General features: G+C 41.9%; 2 protein-coding genes across 3 annotated transcripts in view; one reads left to right on the plus strand and one right to left on the minus strand.

The window, feature by feature from the left end:
• zgc:103625 (methyltransferase-like 26 B) overlaps positions 1-19,164 on the plus strand; it is a 52,278-nt gene that overhangs the window by 580 nt on the left and 32,534 nt on the right. The window contains exons 3-6 of the mRNA XM_053851397.1: positions 1,226-1,379; positions 7,882-7,951; positions 8,062-8,132; positions 8,209-8,344. The gene's annotated coding sequence lies outside the window, so the exon portion shown is untranslated. The remainder of the gene's footprint in view (positions 1-1,225; positions 1,380-7,881; positions 7,952-8,061; positions 8,133-8,208; positions 8,345-19,164) is intronic.
• On the minus strand, positions 1,103-14,012 carry LOC128750824 (nucleus accumbens-associated protein 1). 2 transcript variants are annotated; one of them, XM_053851379.1, is made up of 8 exons: positions 13,784-14,012; positions 8,180-8,341; positions 7,834-8,106; positions 7,093-7,714; positions 6,779-6,949; positions 6,064-6,169; positions 5,821-5,918; positions 1,103-5,484 (listed from the first exon to the last, which is right to left on the minus strand). In XM_053851379.1, the coding sequence occupies exons 2-8, from the start codon at positions 8,303-8,305 to the stop codon at positions 5,174-5,176; spliced, it is 1,707 nt and encodes a 568-aa protein (XP_053707354.1). In that variant the 5' UTR covers positions 8,306-8,341; positions 13,784-14,012; the 3' UTR covers positions 1,103-5,173. The 2 variants fall into 2 exon arrangements, with proteins under 2 accessions (XP_053707354.1, XP_053707353.1); XM_053851378.1 differs by having other exon boundaries at positions 1,104-5,484; positions 7,066-7,714; positions 13,784-14,009.

The raw sequence follows: 19,164 nt of genomic DNA on the forward strand, positions 1-19,164 counted from the left end.
CAGAAGACAGTAATGCCATGTACACCAGTTACTGGTGGTTTTGGCACTGTGGGTCCAGGTGCCAGATCATGCTGGAAAATGAAATCATCATCTCCATAGAGCTTTTCCGCAGACGGAATCATGTAGTGCTCTAAAATCTCTTGGTACACGGCTTCATTTACTCTGGACTTGATGAAACACAGTGGACCAACACCAGCAGCTGACATGGCTCCCCAAACCATCGCTGACTGTGGGAACTTCACACTGGATTTCAAGCAACTTGGATTTTGCTCCTCTCCAGCCTTTCTCCAGACTCTGGCGCCTTGACTTCAAATGAAATACAAAACTTGCTTTCGTCTGAAAAGAGGACTTTGGACCACTCTGCAACTGTCCAGTGCTTCTTTTCCATAGCCCAAGTCAGACTATTCTTCCGTTGTCTTGAGTTTAGAAGTGGCTGGACCATGGGAATACAACAATTGTAGCCCATTTCCCAGACACGTCTGTGATCAGTGGCTTCTGATACCTGGACCCACAGTGCCAAAACCACCAGTAACTGGTGTACTGACCATGGCATTACTATCCTCGATTGGCCTGCCAATTCCCCTGACCTGAACCCCATTGAGAATTTGTGGGGTATTGTGAAGAAGAAGCTGAAATACACCAGACCCAACAATGCAAATGAGCTAAAGGCCGCTATTGAAGCATCCTGGGCATCCATGACACACCAGTAATGCCACAGACTGGTTGCCTCCATGCTACACCGCATTGATGCAGTAATGCGAAAGGATTCCCAACCAACTACTGAGTGCATTATTGGACATTTGATTGATTTTGTTTTGCTGTTATAATTTTTTTTTACTTGGTCTGAGGAAATATTCTAATATTTTGAGAAAGGATTTTTAAGCCATAATCAGCAATATTAAAATAATAAAAGGCGTGCAATATTTCAGTTGACATGCATTACAGAAAATAAAGAACAGTCCTGCATATATATTTGTCACAGGATTAACAACCTGCTGTAATTGATATGCTGTTACCGACTCAATGATATTAGATTCATTCTATTGCTACCTCACATCAAGCGTTTGGCAGGAAAAAAAGACACGAAGAGAAAATGTTACAAATCTTTTATTAAGATATTTATTATCATTTAAGCCATCTTGACAATGTTGTTTTTTCTATGATTTGTATCTCTTTATATTACAGTTGTTAATGTGCAATTACCTTTGATAATGTTGGGTCACAGTTACAGGGCTTTCACAAAGTTATTGGCACTTGGAACACAGAAAGAATAAGATGAGCGGAATCGAGAGGTTCACTGGTGCTACGGGATCACAGAGGGCGAGGAGCAGACATGGACCAATTACTGCACAGCGTGTGAAGAAAAGCGCCGTTTCTGGGTAAATATATACCTCATGCTGCGAGTGCACAACAACAGTCTGACCGCTATGTGTGTCTATATAGAATATACAGTATGTATCTATACATGTATATATTCGTATTTATATATGTACTGTTCTGTGAGGAAAGGTTCCACGTACGGTGCCACACCTTATCCATTCAAGTGTGTATTGAGCTGTAAACACAGATGCTAAGAATTCTTCAACACACACAAAGTCGTACAAAACACAACCACGCTAACAATTCCTGTAGAGGAAGCATAGTCTCACATCACAACTTTACATTTTCTGATTCTTGATCAGTTGACCCTGAAATCTATTGATAAGACCCCCGTGTCTCGTGCTGCCTTGTATGCTATGTTAAAATACTGAACTAAAACTTGTGATAAGGAGCCGATCATTATCTCACAGCTATTACTTGAGTTGACATTCAGGGACTACCTGTGAGTAATCAGGGTCCTTCAGATTAATATGCATGTCTGGTCTCTTCTTAACCTCATGAAAGGTTATTATTAGACCTTAAAAAAAAACCTTTACCTTGAATTAGAAATGAAACGAGTCAAAACCTCTAGCTAGATTGATGCATACGTGTGTGTGTGTGGGTGATAGGTAAATCGTCTATCGTCGGTCAAGTTATTGTGGTGTGTGAAACTAGAACACTTTGAAATGCATTTTTTTGTTGAAGCACATCACCAGCATTCTGGGTTCAAGCCCTAGACTACCAGTTTGAGCTTTCTGTGTGAATGCCTCTGAATGGCTTTAAAAGACCATTTTGAAAATAGCGAATAGGAATTTTGAAATATAGGGGGAAAAATATTTTGAATAGTTACCAGTCAATTGTTTTACACCAAATGAATTGAATTCCTGTTAAATGAAAGCAGGTTGAGATGATCACTCTCTTTTCTCACAGTCCTGAAATTCAAACTCGACCCGAATCCGAAGGTAGATCCACACTACATTTCATTTTAAAATTTTCTTTCAATGTGGCACATTTATCGCCGTCAAGACTTCCTGTTGATGATGTCACTCTTGCAATTCCACTTCAAATTTTGCTGACAGAACTGTGCATAATCTGTTTAAAAATGAAGAAATCCAGGTGAAGTTCACTGTTGAAAACCGTCTGTCGACAGTCATCTACTTAACCTTTTCAGAATTTGATTTTCCAAAGCAAGTAGACATTGATTTTAGAATTTCACTGAGGAGACTGTGTAACGTGTCACAGTTGCTATAGTGACAACATCAATGCAAATGCTGTCCAGTGTGTATTGACCAAGAAGAATCACATCATCAATCTTCAGAACAGTAGCGATAAAAGGCCAAAATTGTCAGAACCACCATTTTAAAATGGAAAACGCTGTAGTGCGGACACTCCGTATTGAAGGAGAACAGTCGTGATAAAGAGGTAAATGGGGATGCGTGCACATGAGGCACGCGCAGACAAATGACTCTGAGGTTTTTGAGGTTATTAACTAAAAGCTCCTAGGATACTGCATTTTGTTGTGTTTCATATCTCCTGAAATAGCAGTCTCACCAAAAGAAATGGTGACCTCTGTTATTCATGACCTGAAATTAACATCTTGCATAACAGGCTCTGTATCTTTGAGGGGAATGTACATCAGTCAACAATTGCTTTCTTATGAGCACACAAAAGACGAGTTCTTAAAAACCTTCCACAGTGATCAGTCCAACCACCCAACAACTTAAAAATGAAGTCTTTTGTTTGCACGCAGGAAAAAAAATGAATACATTTGATATTTCTGTGAAAAAAATGTGTTGGGTGAGTTGACGCACAACTTTCATCCACATGTGACTAGAGGAACCACACACAAAAACTTGTTAACATACAAAACATAAACAGTCTGTTCCAGTAGTTGCGGTTAGTGTTTGTGCCAATCGAGATTAATTCCCATAAAAGAATATTTCTGGCCAAAATGTCATCGCTACACAACACTTGTCAAAAGGTGCATGAACCGCTGGTTCTTCTCATTAAGGTGCTCAAAGCTCCACTCCACAGCTGACAGAAGGTGCAAACTATACTAAGACATTTCTATTTTCGTACTAAAAAAGGGACTTTACAAAATGAAAACACATCAAAACATGATCTAATTATGCGTGTATACAACACATCCTCTCTTTCTAGCAAACACACACATACACATGTAGTACCATAAAATCTTAAAGCAGTATTGCCTCTTAACTTCTCTGACCCGTGATTTCAATTAAAAGGCACATTCCAATAGTCTCAAAAAAAACAACAGTTTTTTTTTCAGCTTCTCAGTTCTACACATCTTTATGCCGCTACGCATCATTTTTGTGGTGAACTCAAAGCCACGTAATTTTCTAATGAAGCATGTCGACGGCCTGAAAGACAAACACTAGTTATGGACAACAGTCAAGCCAGCTTATTCAGTCTTGATGTTCTATTGAACCATGACAGGAAGCCAAAACATGTCGAGTTTAGCAGTTCAACTGCTCGTTCCATCTCTCAGGAAAAAAACAAAACAAAATAAAAAACAACAAAAACACAGAGTCCTGCCATTAATTCTGCTTTCATGTAAAAATAACACTTCTAACAGACTTCTCTCAATGACCGTCCCTCTCTGTGCTCACGAGTACAAATATAGTTTCTCTTCTAAAAATACGACCAGCTTGAATGAGCTTTCTGGTAAAAAGCTTCCGCCTTTTGAAACTGGATCATGTCGTGCAAAAAAAAACAAAAAAAAAAACAAAGGATGAACTATTATTAGATAAGACGCCAGTCAGCAAAACACGAAAAGCGTGAGGTGACAAATAGTTGCAGGTGAAGATGCAGGGGTGGAAGAACAGTTTTAAATACTCTATCAATCTGGAATATTTTAGTTTTGCACAGTGAAGATGCCACTGACATGCTACGTCCACACTACTATGGTTTCATTCAACCTCCCGCCGGTTCATCAGCATCTCTTAATGTCATTTCCCACGACCATTTGTGCCATGTCAGCATGGATTCCAAACTTATTAATGTTGCATGCCAAATGTCTGCAGATACAGGTTTGACCATGCATCACTGTCTCCGTGCTGTATGGGAGGAAAGTGGCCAGAATCTGTTCCGTAGTGAAAATGCTGTGTAATGTGAAGTTAACCTGCGATCCAGTGGACGGGTGATGGACATGTTCCTCTGGTCAGCATAACTGGAATGTGATCTACATCTAGTTTTGGATAAAGCAAACACAGCACTTAGATAACAGCTAAGGTTTAAAAGTTTGGTTTCAATTATTGCTCAAGTCAACGTTGATAGTCTGAGTCTCGTCTCCTTTACAACTACTCAGTCTTAAAAATAAACAAATTTAAGTAAAAAAAAAAAAAATAAGTTACACTAATTATTTTCACCTCTAAACTAAGCGATAGATTATCTTGTCAATCAAGGTGCATATGTATCGAGCTGAGAACACAAAAATGAAACCTTAGTAGTGTGTAGTACGAGTAGTATTACATTCAATACCATGTCCAAGCAGCTTGTTTCTCCTCAGACTCGATCCCTCACAGCGTGACTCTCTGGGAATGTATCAAAGATGCACAAGTGGATGCATGTATACACCTTAAAAGGACAAGGAGAGGCAGCAAAACTCCTCTTGACTCTCTCCCTTTCCTCTTCTACCACCATCATACAGTCACAAAGCAAAAATGTCCAGGTTATATCGGGTCAGCAGACCTTTCAGTGTAGAACAGACAGTCAGAGGTGAGATATCAGCGTGGGCCAAAGTGAGAAGAGGCAAGCAGAACTGGGGAAGAAATTGGTTTGTCTTCACCAACACTCAAAACAATGGTCCTACGTCGCTGCCCACACCTTGTAGTGATTCTCCCGAGGAGGCGCCAGACTCCATGCCGGCACCGCCGGCCGCCTCTAGAGAGGAGGGGTCGAAGGCCTGGTCAGCGCCGATGGTGTCGTCCTCGTTCTTCACGCCATCAGAGAGGAACGCGGAGTAAGCGTCGCTCTCAGCCATCAGCAGCTTTAATTTAGGGATCCAGCTCTTCCGGACCACGCGTCGGGCGTTGGTACACATGTCGGCTGCGATGGCGTTCATCTCGCTCTCTTTGAAGCTGGTGGCAAAGTTCTGGCAATAAACTGACACCAGGAGCAGAAAGAAGGTTAACACATTTCCCTGCACCAAGGTTTAGTTTCCTGGTGCAACATGCACCCGTCATATTTATTTAACTGTATTACACAGGCTGATTATACCACTTATATAAATAAATTGCAGTTATTTGACAAAATCTTAGTCAATCCATGTGGCATAGTTTTTTTTTTCTTATTGGCGTTTCATCAAAAAATACTGCGTCTGCTGACCTCTTGTGGTCAAAGTCAGTTAGTAAAAAGAAGCTACAATGAATCAACTTTTTTTTTTTATTGAGAAGTAATCGATTCTTTTTTCGTTTGTTTATTGAAAAACATTCCACTCACATTTGACTGCATGGAGGACTCTGTTGTCCAGCGGTTTTCGGCTGGGGTCGTTGGTGGATGAGCGGATTCCTGTCCCACAGCTGTTGGCCAGCGTGTTCCTGATACATCCAAACAACAATGAGTTTCTCTGAACAAACCACGGCCATAAATAGTTGTTCTATCCCTCATTAGTAGGCAGAGCACAAAGCAACTTCATTCCTATTTTAAGTGCCATCAAAGAAAGATAAGAATCAAAGAGGAAACCTGTCGAAGAAGGCGGCCAGCAGCCTCCTCAGCAGAACCTTGTGTCTGGTCCCAGCGCTTACGTGACAGTTCATCAGTTGAGCTCGAGATATGTACACACAAGTACCTGCACAGAGAACTCCTGATTAGTACTGTCCTTTCTTGATCCAAGTCGCCTCTAAGCCAATAACAGTTTATCATGTAATAGAATCTCTTGGAATTCATGTGAGGATGAGATGAATCAGGTCTCGGTGCCTGTTTCTAAATAGCTTCAACCTAAATGCCGTCCATTACTTCATCATACAGGAAGCTTGGGCAGAGATAGTAAGCCATGTCCAATGAGTTCATTATCAGTGCCTGTTGTGAGTGGCATGAACAACAAAATAACCCCAGATTAATTGTTAAAACTGAATTCAATGAACCACAGCGCAGATATTTGTACTGCATGAATCGCTGCTCACACACGCGTTTGTCACAGAACGTCCCTGCAAATATACACTATCACGTGTTGCAGCATGGACTGCATGCCAGAGTTGAGCCTGGCCATTCCAGGACAATCTACAGTGCGTGCACACATCGGTGTTGTTGGGCTTGTTGTCTGTAAATACAGTCAGTTTAACAGAATTCTGATTCAAATATTTTCACTGAGAGGAAAAAAATGTATATTTTGTTTTTTAGAAAAGTAATAGCGAAATTTAAAATAGGTGCATGTAAAATGTTTCTCCAACATGCTCACCAGAGACCAACTCTAGTTTCTCAGCGGGGTCCCCCTCCTCGTACAGTTTGGGGTGACAGCGGTTTCCAATTTGAGCAATGAGCTCTGCTGGGAGACACGTGAGATCTCGTCCTCTCATCCGTCCCCGTGTCTCTGTGTGGTCGGGCAGCGCCTCCACCCGCTCGCCTGCAGCTGGACACGTTCATCACATATCAATGAGACACTCACTTCACAGGTTTACATTTAAACGTCACCATAAGAACTAAAGATTTTGCAAAAAGGGTGTGATGTGATAAAAGCTGGCGTACCCTTGGACCACGTCTCATGTCCATTACCTGCAGCTCCCATGTTCAGCATGCTGTACATGGTGTACATGTTGCAGATTTGACGATACTGCTCTTCAGCACATTCTTCGGTGGCCTCCTCTTCCTCCTCTTCGTCATGGTAACTGATGGGTGAATCACTAGCGTAGGTGCTTAAGGTTCCAGGGCTCGCCCCCTCGGACATGCCGGGGCCTGCGGCTGCGCTCCCGTTGGTACCACTAGCTCCACCGGTGCCGGCCATGCCAGCCAAACTTGTTGCCGAAGCCCCCATTCCCATCGCCAGTCCCAGTGCTCCAGGGCTCTGGATAGCACTGCTTCGCACCGCATCTTGGGAGTAACGCGCTGCTTTTCTGGCACCACCTCCCCCTCCAGAACCTGAGCCACTCCCGTCTCGGTTGCTGCCTCCTTCCCACAGTCGCTTGGCCACAGGAGTGCAGACCACAGAGTACGGAGTGGCTGCTTCCGGTTGACTGGCTGGTTGTTCCGTTTTCACGCGCGACACAAGGGGTAGTGGAGTTACAGAAGAGGCAGGACGGGCCGCACCATTGCTGGTTTGTGTTACGGGGCTCTGGGGTTCAGACGGTGGGGCTTCCTCTACATGCAGACCCTGAGAGTCGCAGCTGGGAGAGGAGACCTGTAAATGAACATAACAAGCCCAGTTCTGAATAATTCAGACGACTCCTTTAGTGACTCACTTTTTCAACCATTCATTTCACAGCAAGAAATGTGGAAGAAATGTGTTTAAGCATCCACCTTGAGGAAAAACTCAGTGCCTTTCTCCATGATCTGCTGGATCTGCAGGAAGCCGGCGGTGTACATGAGCAGAAACTGGTCCCCGACAGTCATGCTGAGGCGACCCGTGTAGCAGAAGGTCAGAATCTGTTGGAAGCTCTGAGGCTGCACAGCAGGAGGAAGCTCCACTACTGTTTGACTTGTCTCTGTGCCGTTACATCCTCCGCCGCTGCCGCTGTTGCTGAAAAGGTCCCGGAAATAAGAGCTGCTAGCAGCCAGCACGGCTCGATGGGCCTGCAAGATTCCAGATGCATCGATCGGTAAGCAAAGACTTCAGAAAAGTGTCTTTTATCTTCATCTTCTGTACCTTAAAGGAATGACCTTTGACCACCACAGAGACGTCACAGTAGAGCCCCTGCAGCCGCTGCTCGTTCAGACATTCTAGAACGTTGTTGCCGAAGTTTGGGATCGCCATCTGGAGGGACTGGGCCATGGTGCGCCTACGGCACACCTCTGAAGCGGAAACTATCTGGTGAGAGAGAGAGACACACACACACACACAGTGAGCACAAATTACTCCAATACAATAAATGACAACAATTCTGACACTCAGCCCACACAAATCTGTGCGACACTCATCCTGTCATTCTGATTGTTTCATTCCCTGACATTCTAACTGAGGCATGGAAACCCCAGCTCAGATTCTTCTTCATAAAGAGAGAAAGGCGCTTCATAATTTGTAAGGATGGAAAGAAGGAAAAACACAAAATTTGAATGAATTATTATTTTACAAGTTTATATTAAATTAGAACAGGACATCATCATTCATCAATGGGTCATTAAAACTCATGACGTCGAGTGGAATGAACATTTTTTAAGGAATATTTTGTAAATATAATAACGTACTGCATTTTAAATATAATTAATTAATTTTAAATATAATTAATTAAAGATAGCAAATTTTAACAAAGTTTAAAAATGTCAGAAAATTAAATTAGTACCCCAAAATGCATTTTTAAATAAAGATAAATCAAAAATAATAATAACTTGTCAAAAAAAATCCCGGCGCAGTAGTTGCATGGTAATACAATAAAAGGCAAATCAGAACAAAAATGTATCCTTGGAAAGTAAGAATTATTTTCTCATGAAGGGCCTCACAAAAATTCTCATTCAGACCAGCCTATTTTACATAATAAGTAAACCAAAGCAGTATAAAGCGTGACGTCATTTATTACAGTAAAGAAGCACATAATAAACTATGGTTTATAGTCGCACTGTGTTTAACTTCCATTCTTACACTGTACAATATTTATCAGAGCAGTCAAAAAGGACAGTCATCCCTTACGTCGTGAGACAAAGTAAAATCGACTATAATACTTCTTCACTGCTGCAGTTTTCAGATGTAGTGCTTTAAATGATGAATCGTATCATAAATATTTAAATTTCGATCTTAAAGATTCTGCCGCCCGGACATGTGGATGTTGCCTGAAGCTATGCTGCATTATTTGGAGCATGGTGTGACCAAACCCTGCCACATCAGGGATAGAACCGCCATTGTCCAGGCTCGCTGCTTTGATCTGAGTTCAAACCACAGCTGATGTAAAGAAAAGGTGTCATGTAACAAGGACATGTTAAATGACAATACACCCATGAGGGCCAAAAACAAAAGCAGTGAGGAATGTGAGCCTCATACATGAACTCTGTAAAATGGCTGACGGTGTTTTCCGCCTACACAGCTTCACAAATCAACACTTAATCTCAAAGTAGTCTGTTTTTAATCACCACTAGGTCAGTTTATGTATAATGAAACAACTTTGCTCTGGAGAAAAGTTGTCCTAAATTGTCTGTTTCAACTGAAAACACTGTCCTATTTAAGCAGTTGGCAAGCAAGGGGATGAAAATACTTGAAACAAAGTTTTGTTTAAGCTTTCATTGCATTAATCTTAAACGTCACCCCAGCCTAGCAGTGTTTGTTATTGCCAGGAGCCGGCTCAGTAAAAGCTCTTTTATTTTCTGCCTTCTATGAGCTATAAAATCGAGTGTCCTCAGATAACTGGGTCATGCTCTGTTATTCTATGTGCAAATGTGTGTGTGTGTGTGCAGCCTAAACAAACAGCACAATGCATGTATCTGTTCACTCTTCAGAGCTGTCAAACATGCACTCTTGACCCGCACCTCTCCCCAGCCTTCTTTCTAATAACTCACTGATCTCACCAACTCAAATGATGTGGTTTGATCAGACGATACATATCGTCGCCTAAGCTGCAGTAATGAACGGCGCAAATGAATTGAGCCTATCTGTGATTTTCACTAGGTCACAATGAGCTGACAGGGGGTTGACTATGGGCTTTGTCATGTTTTGAAGATCAATCTCATCAGAAACTCTCTAGCAAGTTACTGTATTCAAGGATGCCGAGTCATCAACCACTGCCAAGGACCGCTCCTTTCCCATAGCCCATCCTTGCCTACGAAGGCTGCACTTCTATTTTCACCTCGAGGACACAAGATGTGTATCCTCAGTGGATAATATGCCCACAGTCCTTTGCAGCAAGGGAGGGACATGGCGACCTATATATTCTGCAGTTGTTCTGTGTGTATTTAAGAGAGAAACTATCTGACCATGTTTGGTCCTCTTAACATTGCAGTAATTATGGCTTTTCCGGAGCTGATATCACGGCTCAACTTGGCTTTAATGAAAGCCTCACCTCAAATTCCTCCCACTTCACCTAAACACATCCTGCTCTGACTGTTACTGTAGGAGAGGTGTAAGGGAGGTATATTATTTTTAGATGAATTGGCCAGATGTTAGAGATTTCATCTTTATTCCCCGTTCATGCGGCGCAGTAATGAGATTTATCCTGAGACTTTCAAGTCTTAATAGGGCATATTACCTGGAAGGTAACAGTCGTATTGTACTCCTTTTCATTTAACCTGGTTAAGATGCCACTTTTTAGAAAATTATTACGACAGAATTGTGAGTGAGCGTCTTTTTTCATCTATGGAAATTCATCCTGCCCCTTTCTGTTCAGCGGCTGTGCCACAATGAGCATTTTCGACACCGTAGATTCCATTAGACAAACCACACAGTGGTCATGTTTCAAACGCCAAATTTCAATCCATCCTTAAAGCAACAGTGCACAACCTCCAGTATGAATCAACAGAAATAACTGTCCGATTAGTTGCTTTTAAACAGTGTTAAAGAAAAACTTTAACACATAGATAATCATTTGTTGACATGCCGACGGGAGGTGAAGTCCACCCGCAACAGGGTGTGCCACAAACTTTGTTGTGTGAGGAAGACGGGAGGGAGAGCAGGGCCCATCATATCCACAGCCTTTCGTTTGGGTCCGGGCCAAGCTCCAGGGTATAGAGAAATGCTCTCTTTGTCTCCATCTCTCTCAAGCTCCCTCTCCCTCATACTAAAACACAGATGCACACACACAAACTCAAACAAACCCACAAAAGGCACACTGAGTCATACACACAGACATTAGACAATACAGCTTGTTTACAGTTTGGCGAGCCACAGTAAGCACACAGGCGTGCATATAAAGATGCAAACACAGAGCTGGGAACAGGAGGAGGGTATTTTGCTGTGACAGAGTGGGAGAAAGTGGCTGTCTCGTCTCGAAGTGTGACGGTTAGATCAGTCACCTTTATTCATAACGAAGACTTGGTTGTCTTGTTCATCTGTCTATGCATTCAAACTCTAAGTGTGATTCGTTACAGTCTAGTTTTCACCACTTTAAAGATGGTATGAATCTGAAATGTTAACATTCGCAGGATAAAAATAAGCTCAGCAATCGTCACACACTTGACAAACAACCCGCCGCCTGAAGGCATTTTTAAAAATCAGGTACAGCCTCTTCCCACTAAAACAAACACTTAACTTCTAACACACAAGAGTACAGCTCATCCCCAACGACAGTTTTCATTATTGTCAGCCAATATAGTCATGCAAATGTCGCAGTACCTCAAACAAAAGTGCAGCGTGAAATACGGGCCCAACCAACTGCACAGACTCACTTTCACCAGCCCATTCCTCATGCATAAAACATGTTGTAACCGAAAGGATGGCAGGTTTGATCAATGCAAGCATTTTGTATTGCGCTTTTAGGAACACTAGCTCTTGGATGGTGTGACGTGGTAACTTGGAAAACAGTGAAGAATTGCACATGCATATTATCTAGCCAGGACATGTCTCCTGCCAAGTCCTCATTAAATTAGAGATTGTTTTACGCCACATTTCTGCAGGTTAACTTCAATGCCATTGCTTGAATTCTTCACAAAGTCTTAGCAATCCCAACAGTCCTATTTGTCCTGAGCATTGTTTCCGTCTGCTGCATGGTCCCAGCTAACCTCTCACACTATAAGCCTTTCTTATTTAACAGTAATGGTTTTGACAACTGCTTGCACTTTGTTAATGTAGAAGTAATAATGAGGTTGTTTCTTCTTGGTTTACCATCTTAAAGGTGGGCTGAAAATCTCTGGGCCACATGTCCAAAGTTTTCAGTTTAAACAGGGACAGAAATTAAGTGTTTCATAAGGCAACTTTCCAGTACAAGTCAGCCTCCTCCATCTTGATCATCCTCTATAGTCACCTATCTCCACCATGCCCTCATTTATCACGTCATTGGTTGTCAGTCTATCTATCTATCTATCTATCTATCTATCTAACCTTCTTTGTCCAACACCTCCTCGGCTCTCCTCTCCGGTCCTCTCCACTTATGGACTCATTACACATCTTGTCTCTTGTTTCTGTGTGTTGTCTTTTCCTAGACAGAAGTCAAGCTCAACTTACTTCTAGCTTTCCTAGCTGTCACAGCTTGCTCCGATCAAGTCTCTCCACCCCTTCCTCCCCGACCTCACTCTCTTCTTCACCTTGATATCCGTGCACTTCTTTGAACGACTAAACCCAAATACCTGAACAGGTTCATTTTCAATACCACAAGCTATTACCAAGTCATCTTCGTAAAATGAGCAAAACCTTTCCACATGTTTTGACCACAGAAAGTTTTGAAAAAAAAAAAAAAAAAAAAAAAAAAATCACACTTCTTCACAGGACAAACAGGAAAAACAGCGTTTTCCAATTTGTCATGACATTGTTGGACTTTAAACGTACCCAATTCAGACAAATGTGCTGTGGAGGTCATGTTTTAGTTTCATTTAGTTTAAGTCTAAAGGCAATTTTACAAAATGGGTGTTATTTCTTCTCTGTGTTGTCTATGATTCATCAGGAAAATTTATATGTTACCTTCACCTTTAATTGTAATACTGGACTAAACTAAAATATTGTCACAGCTGTGCCTAGGTCTTCTGTTATTAATTATTTCTGAAGAGTACGTTGCTAAAATGACCTTCACGTGTCTATGCACATTTCCGTTTTCCGTTAGTGGCATTTAACTGAATGGAACTGAGCGATTCGTTTTCATATCAAGTGTTTCATTGGTGCAGCATGTATTTCCTGGTTCTCATGTGCTCATGAAGAAACGTGCACATTAAGGCCTGAGTCAGGGTTTTACTTCAATACCAAGGGAAAGTCGGAATGTCAAATAGCAAGTGGCTGAACTTCTCAAGTTAACATACATGGTTACGCAGATTTGCCCTGAATCGACCCGCCTCTGTGCAGGGATGTATTAACGGAGCGCGGATGCCGGGTGGGAGCAGATAAGGACGCCAGTCTAGCAGCCGGGTAGCCTCACCGGCGACGAGTAATTCACCCTAAATGACACGTAAACACAGATGTCCGCAGCATTTTCGGAGGCTGGATGTTATTTAATCTCCCAATGTCCACGCCGATTGTGAGTTCAGGGCTGTCTTGCATCCGCATCGGGCCTACAGAGGTGGCTAACGGCTAAGCTAACGTGAAATATTTTGGGTTCGCACCGTCCACCTCAGCCTCCCTCCGCCGCACCGTGTCAACCATTTCCGCCCACTCCACGCTCACAAACATGACAATCAGCACACTTACTGCCTGTGCGGACGAGGCGAGTCCAGGTGTGGTGCCGGCAGTCGAGCCAAGAGAAGGTTGCTTTTATTTAAATATTTTGGTGATGGGGGAAATCGCTCCCCCTGCCACTCTCCATTCCGCCGACATCAACAGGTCATCCCGGGACACGCAGCAGCAGCTGAGGGCGAGCCAGACGGAACCAGTGCGGCGCGGAGCGGGGGGGTGGGCGCTCACAACAAGGCACGATTCTTTACCAGCAGCGCTCTCGGGGGCTTCTGAGCCAACAAAAACTGGCTGCCATCACATTTTCACACCTTTATAAGAAAAATAAAACCCTCTGTTTCGGCACCGCAGGGCTTTTTGAAGCTACCGTAAGGTAAAGTTGTGCACCTATCCTACACTTTCGCACCCCCCCAAAAAACTTTCATTATCTTGCCGGAACGTGCTTCATCAGGACTAATCCAGCACCAGCACTGTCCCTCCCACACCCCCCTCCTCCTTTCCCCCCGGTGGGTCCTGAGGCGACCCCAGCCGCAGACACGACACTCACCCCCGCGCCGGGAAGTAGATGCAGAGCGTCGGTTCAAACGAGGGGACGCGGTGCTCTCTCTCCCCGCGTCTCTGGGCTCCCAGCGGCCATTCAATTCGAAAAACGAAGCCGCCGAGTCCGGTGCAGCTTGTTATCAGGGGATCGCCGAGCTCGGAACTACTGATCGCTCACGGAAGACGGACGCGTCATTCAATCGCATGATCGTTGCAAGCTCAGCCTCAATTTGGGGAGCGAGAGCCCACTGAGGAGTGTGTTTGCGCAGTGGCACGCTCACACACACATCCACATACGAGCAATAGATTTGGGGGGAAAGTAGGCCGAATGTGTGTTATTTAACTTGAGTGAACTCAGAGCGCATATAAAGTAGGAGGGATAAAACCGCACCCTTGTTGCCTGTAAACATTGAGGCAGAATATGCAAATATCTGGGTGCTGTGAAGTCTGTCCTCCACAGCACAGTCTAACTTCTAAAATAAATGCTGTGCCAAGCCCTACATGCATTGGACTTTAGCTTTTTCCTGTAACTTTTGCTCTTGTCACACATTTTTTTAGTTTCAATCATTGTTCGTGAGCCAGCCTCCAGTGTTCACCTGGAAGCATTAACACCTCTTTTTATCCTTGTCATCGACTTTTGTAAAAATTCTGGTCCTGTTCTCTGCCAGTAATCATGTTTAATATTTTCATTGCAGCACTAAATATATAGGACAACATTGTACAGCAGAGGTTTTGGTTTGTAAATCCCCAGATTCTGTCTAGTAGACAGGGAAACCGTCAAATTGGGTAATTTTTTCTCTCTATGTGATATTGTCTTGGACACAAAACCCTTGAGCATCAGTTCTCCAAATTCCAATCCGGTTACTAAAGATTTCTCATGTTCATATGACTGAAATGGTTGATAATGTTCCAAGCAAATGTTAGACTGCTGACTAGAGAATATCTAACTCTGGATTAGGAATGTTTGAGAGCCTCAGATCTTTAACATTCCACTTAAAAATCTTGGCCACTTCACTAACCTCATAAGTGAGAATACCCTTTGTAGTTGACCCCTGTAATTTTGTATTCAAAAGTCTCATTCATATAGATTCTAATTATATACTAGTACTTCATAGTAGTACTTCAACAAGACGTGCATTAATACGACAACCGTACTGCTGCTTGTGTGACCCAAAATGTTTTTTAATGGAAGTCATTTTAATCTGACCTTAGATGTATCTGCTGTAGAAAGATGAATTCAAGAATTGTTCGATGTATGTCTGCAATTCATGGTTGCATCGTGGCCAGAGCAATTAGGGGGTCTAGTTCGGGGCATTCTGGCAGCCTCGGCATGAGCTTGAGATGGAATTAGTGACCTTTTGATTACTTGGCGGTTGTAGCTCTAGAGTTTGGATGCCTTGAAAAACCCATCCACCCCGTTAATCTGCCCATCCACCACAGGGTCACTCCAGTTCGTCTCACAATGAGCATCAGACATGAAACGTCAATAATAGATTTTTCCTCAATGCATGCTTTATACAACTTTTCAAAGTTGCTTATTTAAACCTGGAAGTGTGAGCACACAGAATCAAGTCATTGCTATCACTACTAAAATCCAGTTGATATTCATTGTCTTTTGGTTACATAACAAATTTGTTTAGACTGTGAATTAATGTATGAAACTATGAAAACATCATTGTCTTTCAGACAGACTTTATACATTGCATCCTGTTTAACGTCATGGAAACTGAACACACCGTGCTCAGTTTTCTGAGTACACAGACTAAAATGAATCTCCTCAGAAATTTAATTCAAGATTGATCTCATCTACATCTGTGAAATGCATTAAAATGCCACTGCGCATTGCAGCAGCAACATTTAAAGTGAAAGAACAGTGAAACAGAATCCAAAAACTTAGCAATGCAGTGCCACTGGAAATTTAATCCACCAATGGAAAGTTCCTGTTTCCTTTGTGCATTTTTGTGACGCACAGGAATTTCAAGGTTCATGCCAAAGAGAGGACTTCTCAGCCTGCAGTTTTAATGTGTTCTTGACACTTTCTGGCTCCAGTCTGGCTGCTTAACCTAATACATTTTAATATACAGACTGCAATGTATACACTATTAACACCTATTTTTTAAATGACTATAATTCACATTCACTAGTCTTCTTCTTCCCCTCTGGCATTCTGGCACCACTTCAACGGCCAGTGTCAATCCAAATTTATACTATACACCTCAATGAGAGCTGAATAACCAACAACATTGCCTCTCATTCTGACAGCAAACTGGGTTGGTAGGGACTGTTGCTTTATGTGTGACTCAGGAAAGTTATGCATTTTGTTCTCATTGTCTGGTCAATGCTAGAATAAGGTGGTCAGATAACACTAATTTCAATGAGGTACATTATCACTTTAGAAATCAAATGCGTTGCAAGACAAAAATGGAGAATGTCTTCATTTTTAAACTTGTTTTGAAGCTGCCTCAAGCTAATTCCTAAAAATGTTCTGTATGATTAAATACTGGTGATATTTTTGGAAGCCTGAGGCTCACTTCTGGAGGTTTGGTGTTTGGTTCACTTCCTCCAGCAGAGGGCGCTCCACCGTGGTTAGGCAACAACACCCATCAACCCTTGCTACTTCCACCAATCATAAAGTGGTATTAGGAGGTTCTGTGACTGGACTCTGTTGATTTGTGAACAGCAGTAACTTGTGTGGGTTTGTTGGAAACGGGCTATTTTAGAAGTGATTTGATTTTGGTGATGTTCTATGGGTTTGCTAGGAATTGATTAATAAACGCCCAAGAGTTCCACATTCATGTATATAAATTGTTAATAAATTGACCATCTTAAAACAAGTCAGGTATTTTTATCACAAAATGTAATGACAAAATACATGTAGGTCAATAATACCGGGTGATTGGCGCTTTGCTGTTTTGTCTCATCAGAATATTAGCAACAAAAAATAATATGCATAATGACATTTAGTAGATAGAATTTGTCATAGTAAACCTGGATCCCCTCTGCCTGTAGTTTCTTCAAATGGTTTTACTAACGTTTTGTCTCACATAGTGGCATAAAGAAGAAAGTCATGAGCACATTTAACCTTTCAGGGGCTCGAGCATGAGACCATGTCATTACTTGCAGTGAAATGACATTCATAGTGACAGTGACATTCATAAAATCTTAATAGTCTGCGTCGAGTGTGGCAAATTAATAAAATATAATCTGGCCTTCTTTCTTTAATGGCACAAACGTTACTAAAAAAAGTGATTTTATTTTTTGCTCACAGGAAGGAAACAGTAGAATTAATTGATAGAGTGGGCTATTGTGGCGAGATGTTAATACAGGATTTGTTTTTAAATCTGGCTTTTTGAGAAATGTATTAGAAGCAATTTGTAGCTCAGGCCCAACAAATTAAGAAAGCTGGACCTTGAGACTTGACTGTCTTCTTAAACTGCAGACAGACGTAATACTTGGTTAAGATTTAAACTTACTGGAGTGGAAGCACTGGATTATTGGTGTGATAGTTTCAGACAGTGAGGCAGAGATTGTAATAAATCAGACAATGTGCTTAAGTGTACATGCCCAGAGGAAGAGGCCTTGAAGGGGATAACAGTGAAATACAATCCCAGAGGAAGTTGAAACAGCACAATCACAAGAGAAGGGGAATTGACAACAACTTCAAAACCAAGAAGAAACCCTGGATTATGACTGACCAAGTACTGGCTCAGTAGAACTGAAGATGAGACAAATCAATCGTGTTATGAGTTTGACTGTCTCGTATTTATCTACTTTAGTCTGAAAAGGCAAAAAACCTCTGGGATCTAATTTATTTCAAAAAGAAAAAAATCTATAGACCGAGAACAAAAAACAAACCAACATGATGAAGCACTTTTTCACAGTAACTGCAGATTCAGCAGGCTTTCTTTCATCCAGTCATACTGCTGGAGTGAAACTGAGGCTGCTGTCAAGAGGAGGAGGGGGATGATGTCATCTTCTGTCTTCTGCTCAGAAGTAGTGATTTTATAACTCATAACGTAGCCCGAGGCCTGCTCAGCCATTTATTCTTGGCAGTTTTCTCCCCCATCCTAGTCTATCCCATTTTATGTATTTGTTTGTGGGTACATAGTTTTGCTTCTGAAATTGACATACATTTTTTTTCGCCCATTTGTTCAATCATACTCATTTTTCTCTGTCACAAATCCACCGGCTCAGCCCTAAATCTTGATTTTCAATTATCATAAAGGCGTGTACGCACCTCCCTCACTAATGCTCCCGTAAATGTACTGCAATTGATCTGCTATTCAGTTTTGTCTGTCTTAGACAGTTCAGTGATCATTGCACTGTATTGATAACTGTGGAGCTGTCTGTGGTGCTGATTGATGCCTGACTGCCCAATGGCAACGTTGCAGTAAGACAAAAAAAAAAAAAAAACATCACTGCTGTGATAATAATCATCTTTATTTCAATTTATTCTGTTATTTTTATGTCTTCATAGATTCCTGATGCCAGATATATTTTGAGTCCAGCGCCATCAGAGGTAGAATGGTATCAGCAGCAAGATGTACTTGTCCTTGTAGCAACAGTGCAGCACTTATCTCGCAACCTGGAAAAATTGTTTACGTGTTTGAGAGTGTTTTAATAATACACTGTTAAAAATCCAGCCTGAAGGACTAAGTTTGTTCAGACTGGAAAAAAGACGTTTTTTTCACGAGCGTTTTCCATCATTGGTTTTTCAAGGAGATACTAACAAGTTCTTAAAGAACAACAATGAATCTACAATTACAGCCTTACAAGCCTTGCCTGTTGAAGTAGATGTAGTGAATGTTATGTGTTAGTGGAATGTTAGTGACATGATCATCATCTTCTTCTTTTTGTGT

The sequence above is a fragment of the Synchiropus splendidus genome, chromosome 19 (genome assembly GCF_027744825.2).
Source record: "Synchiropus splendidus isolate RoL2022-P1 chromosome 19, RoL_Sspl_1.0, whole genome shotgun sequence".
NCBI classification, from domain to species: Eukaryota; Metazoa; Chordata; class Actinopteri; order Syngnathiformes; family Callionymidae; genus Synchiropus; species Synchiropus splendidus.

Coding starts and splice junctions, on each gene's coding strand:
- LOC128750824 (XM_053851378.1), bottom strand. CDS start 8,305: ATGGCCCAGTCCCTCCAGATGGCGATCCCAAACTTCGGCAACAACGTT. Junction 6,950..7,065: donor ACATGAGACGTGGTCCAAGG/GTACGCCAGCTT, acceptor GAACGTGTCCAG/CTGCAGGCGAGCGGGTGGAG. Junction 5,485..5,820: donor AGTCCTCCATGCAGTCAAAT/GTGAGTGGAATG, acceptor TCCTGGTGTCAG/TTTATTGCCAGAACTTTGCC.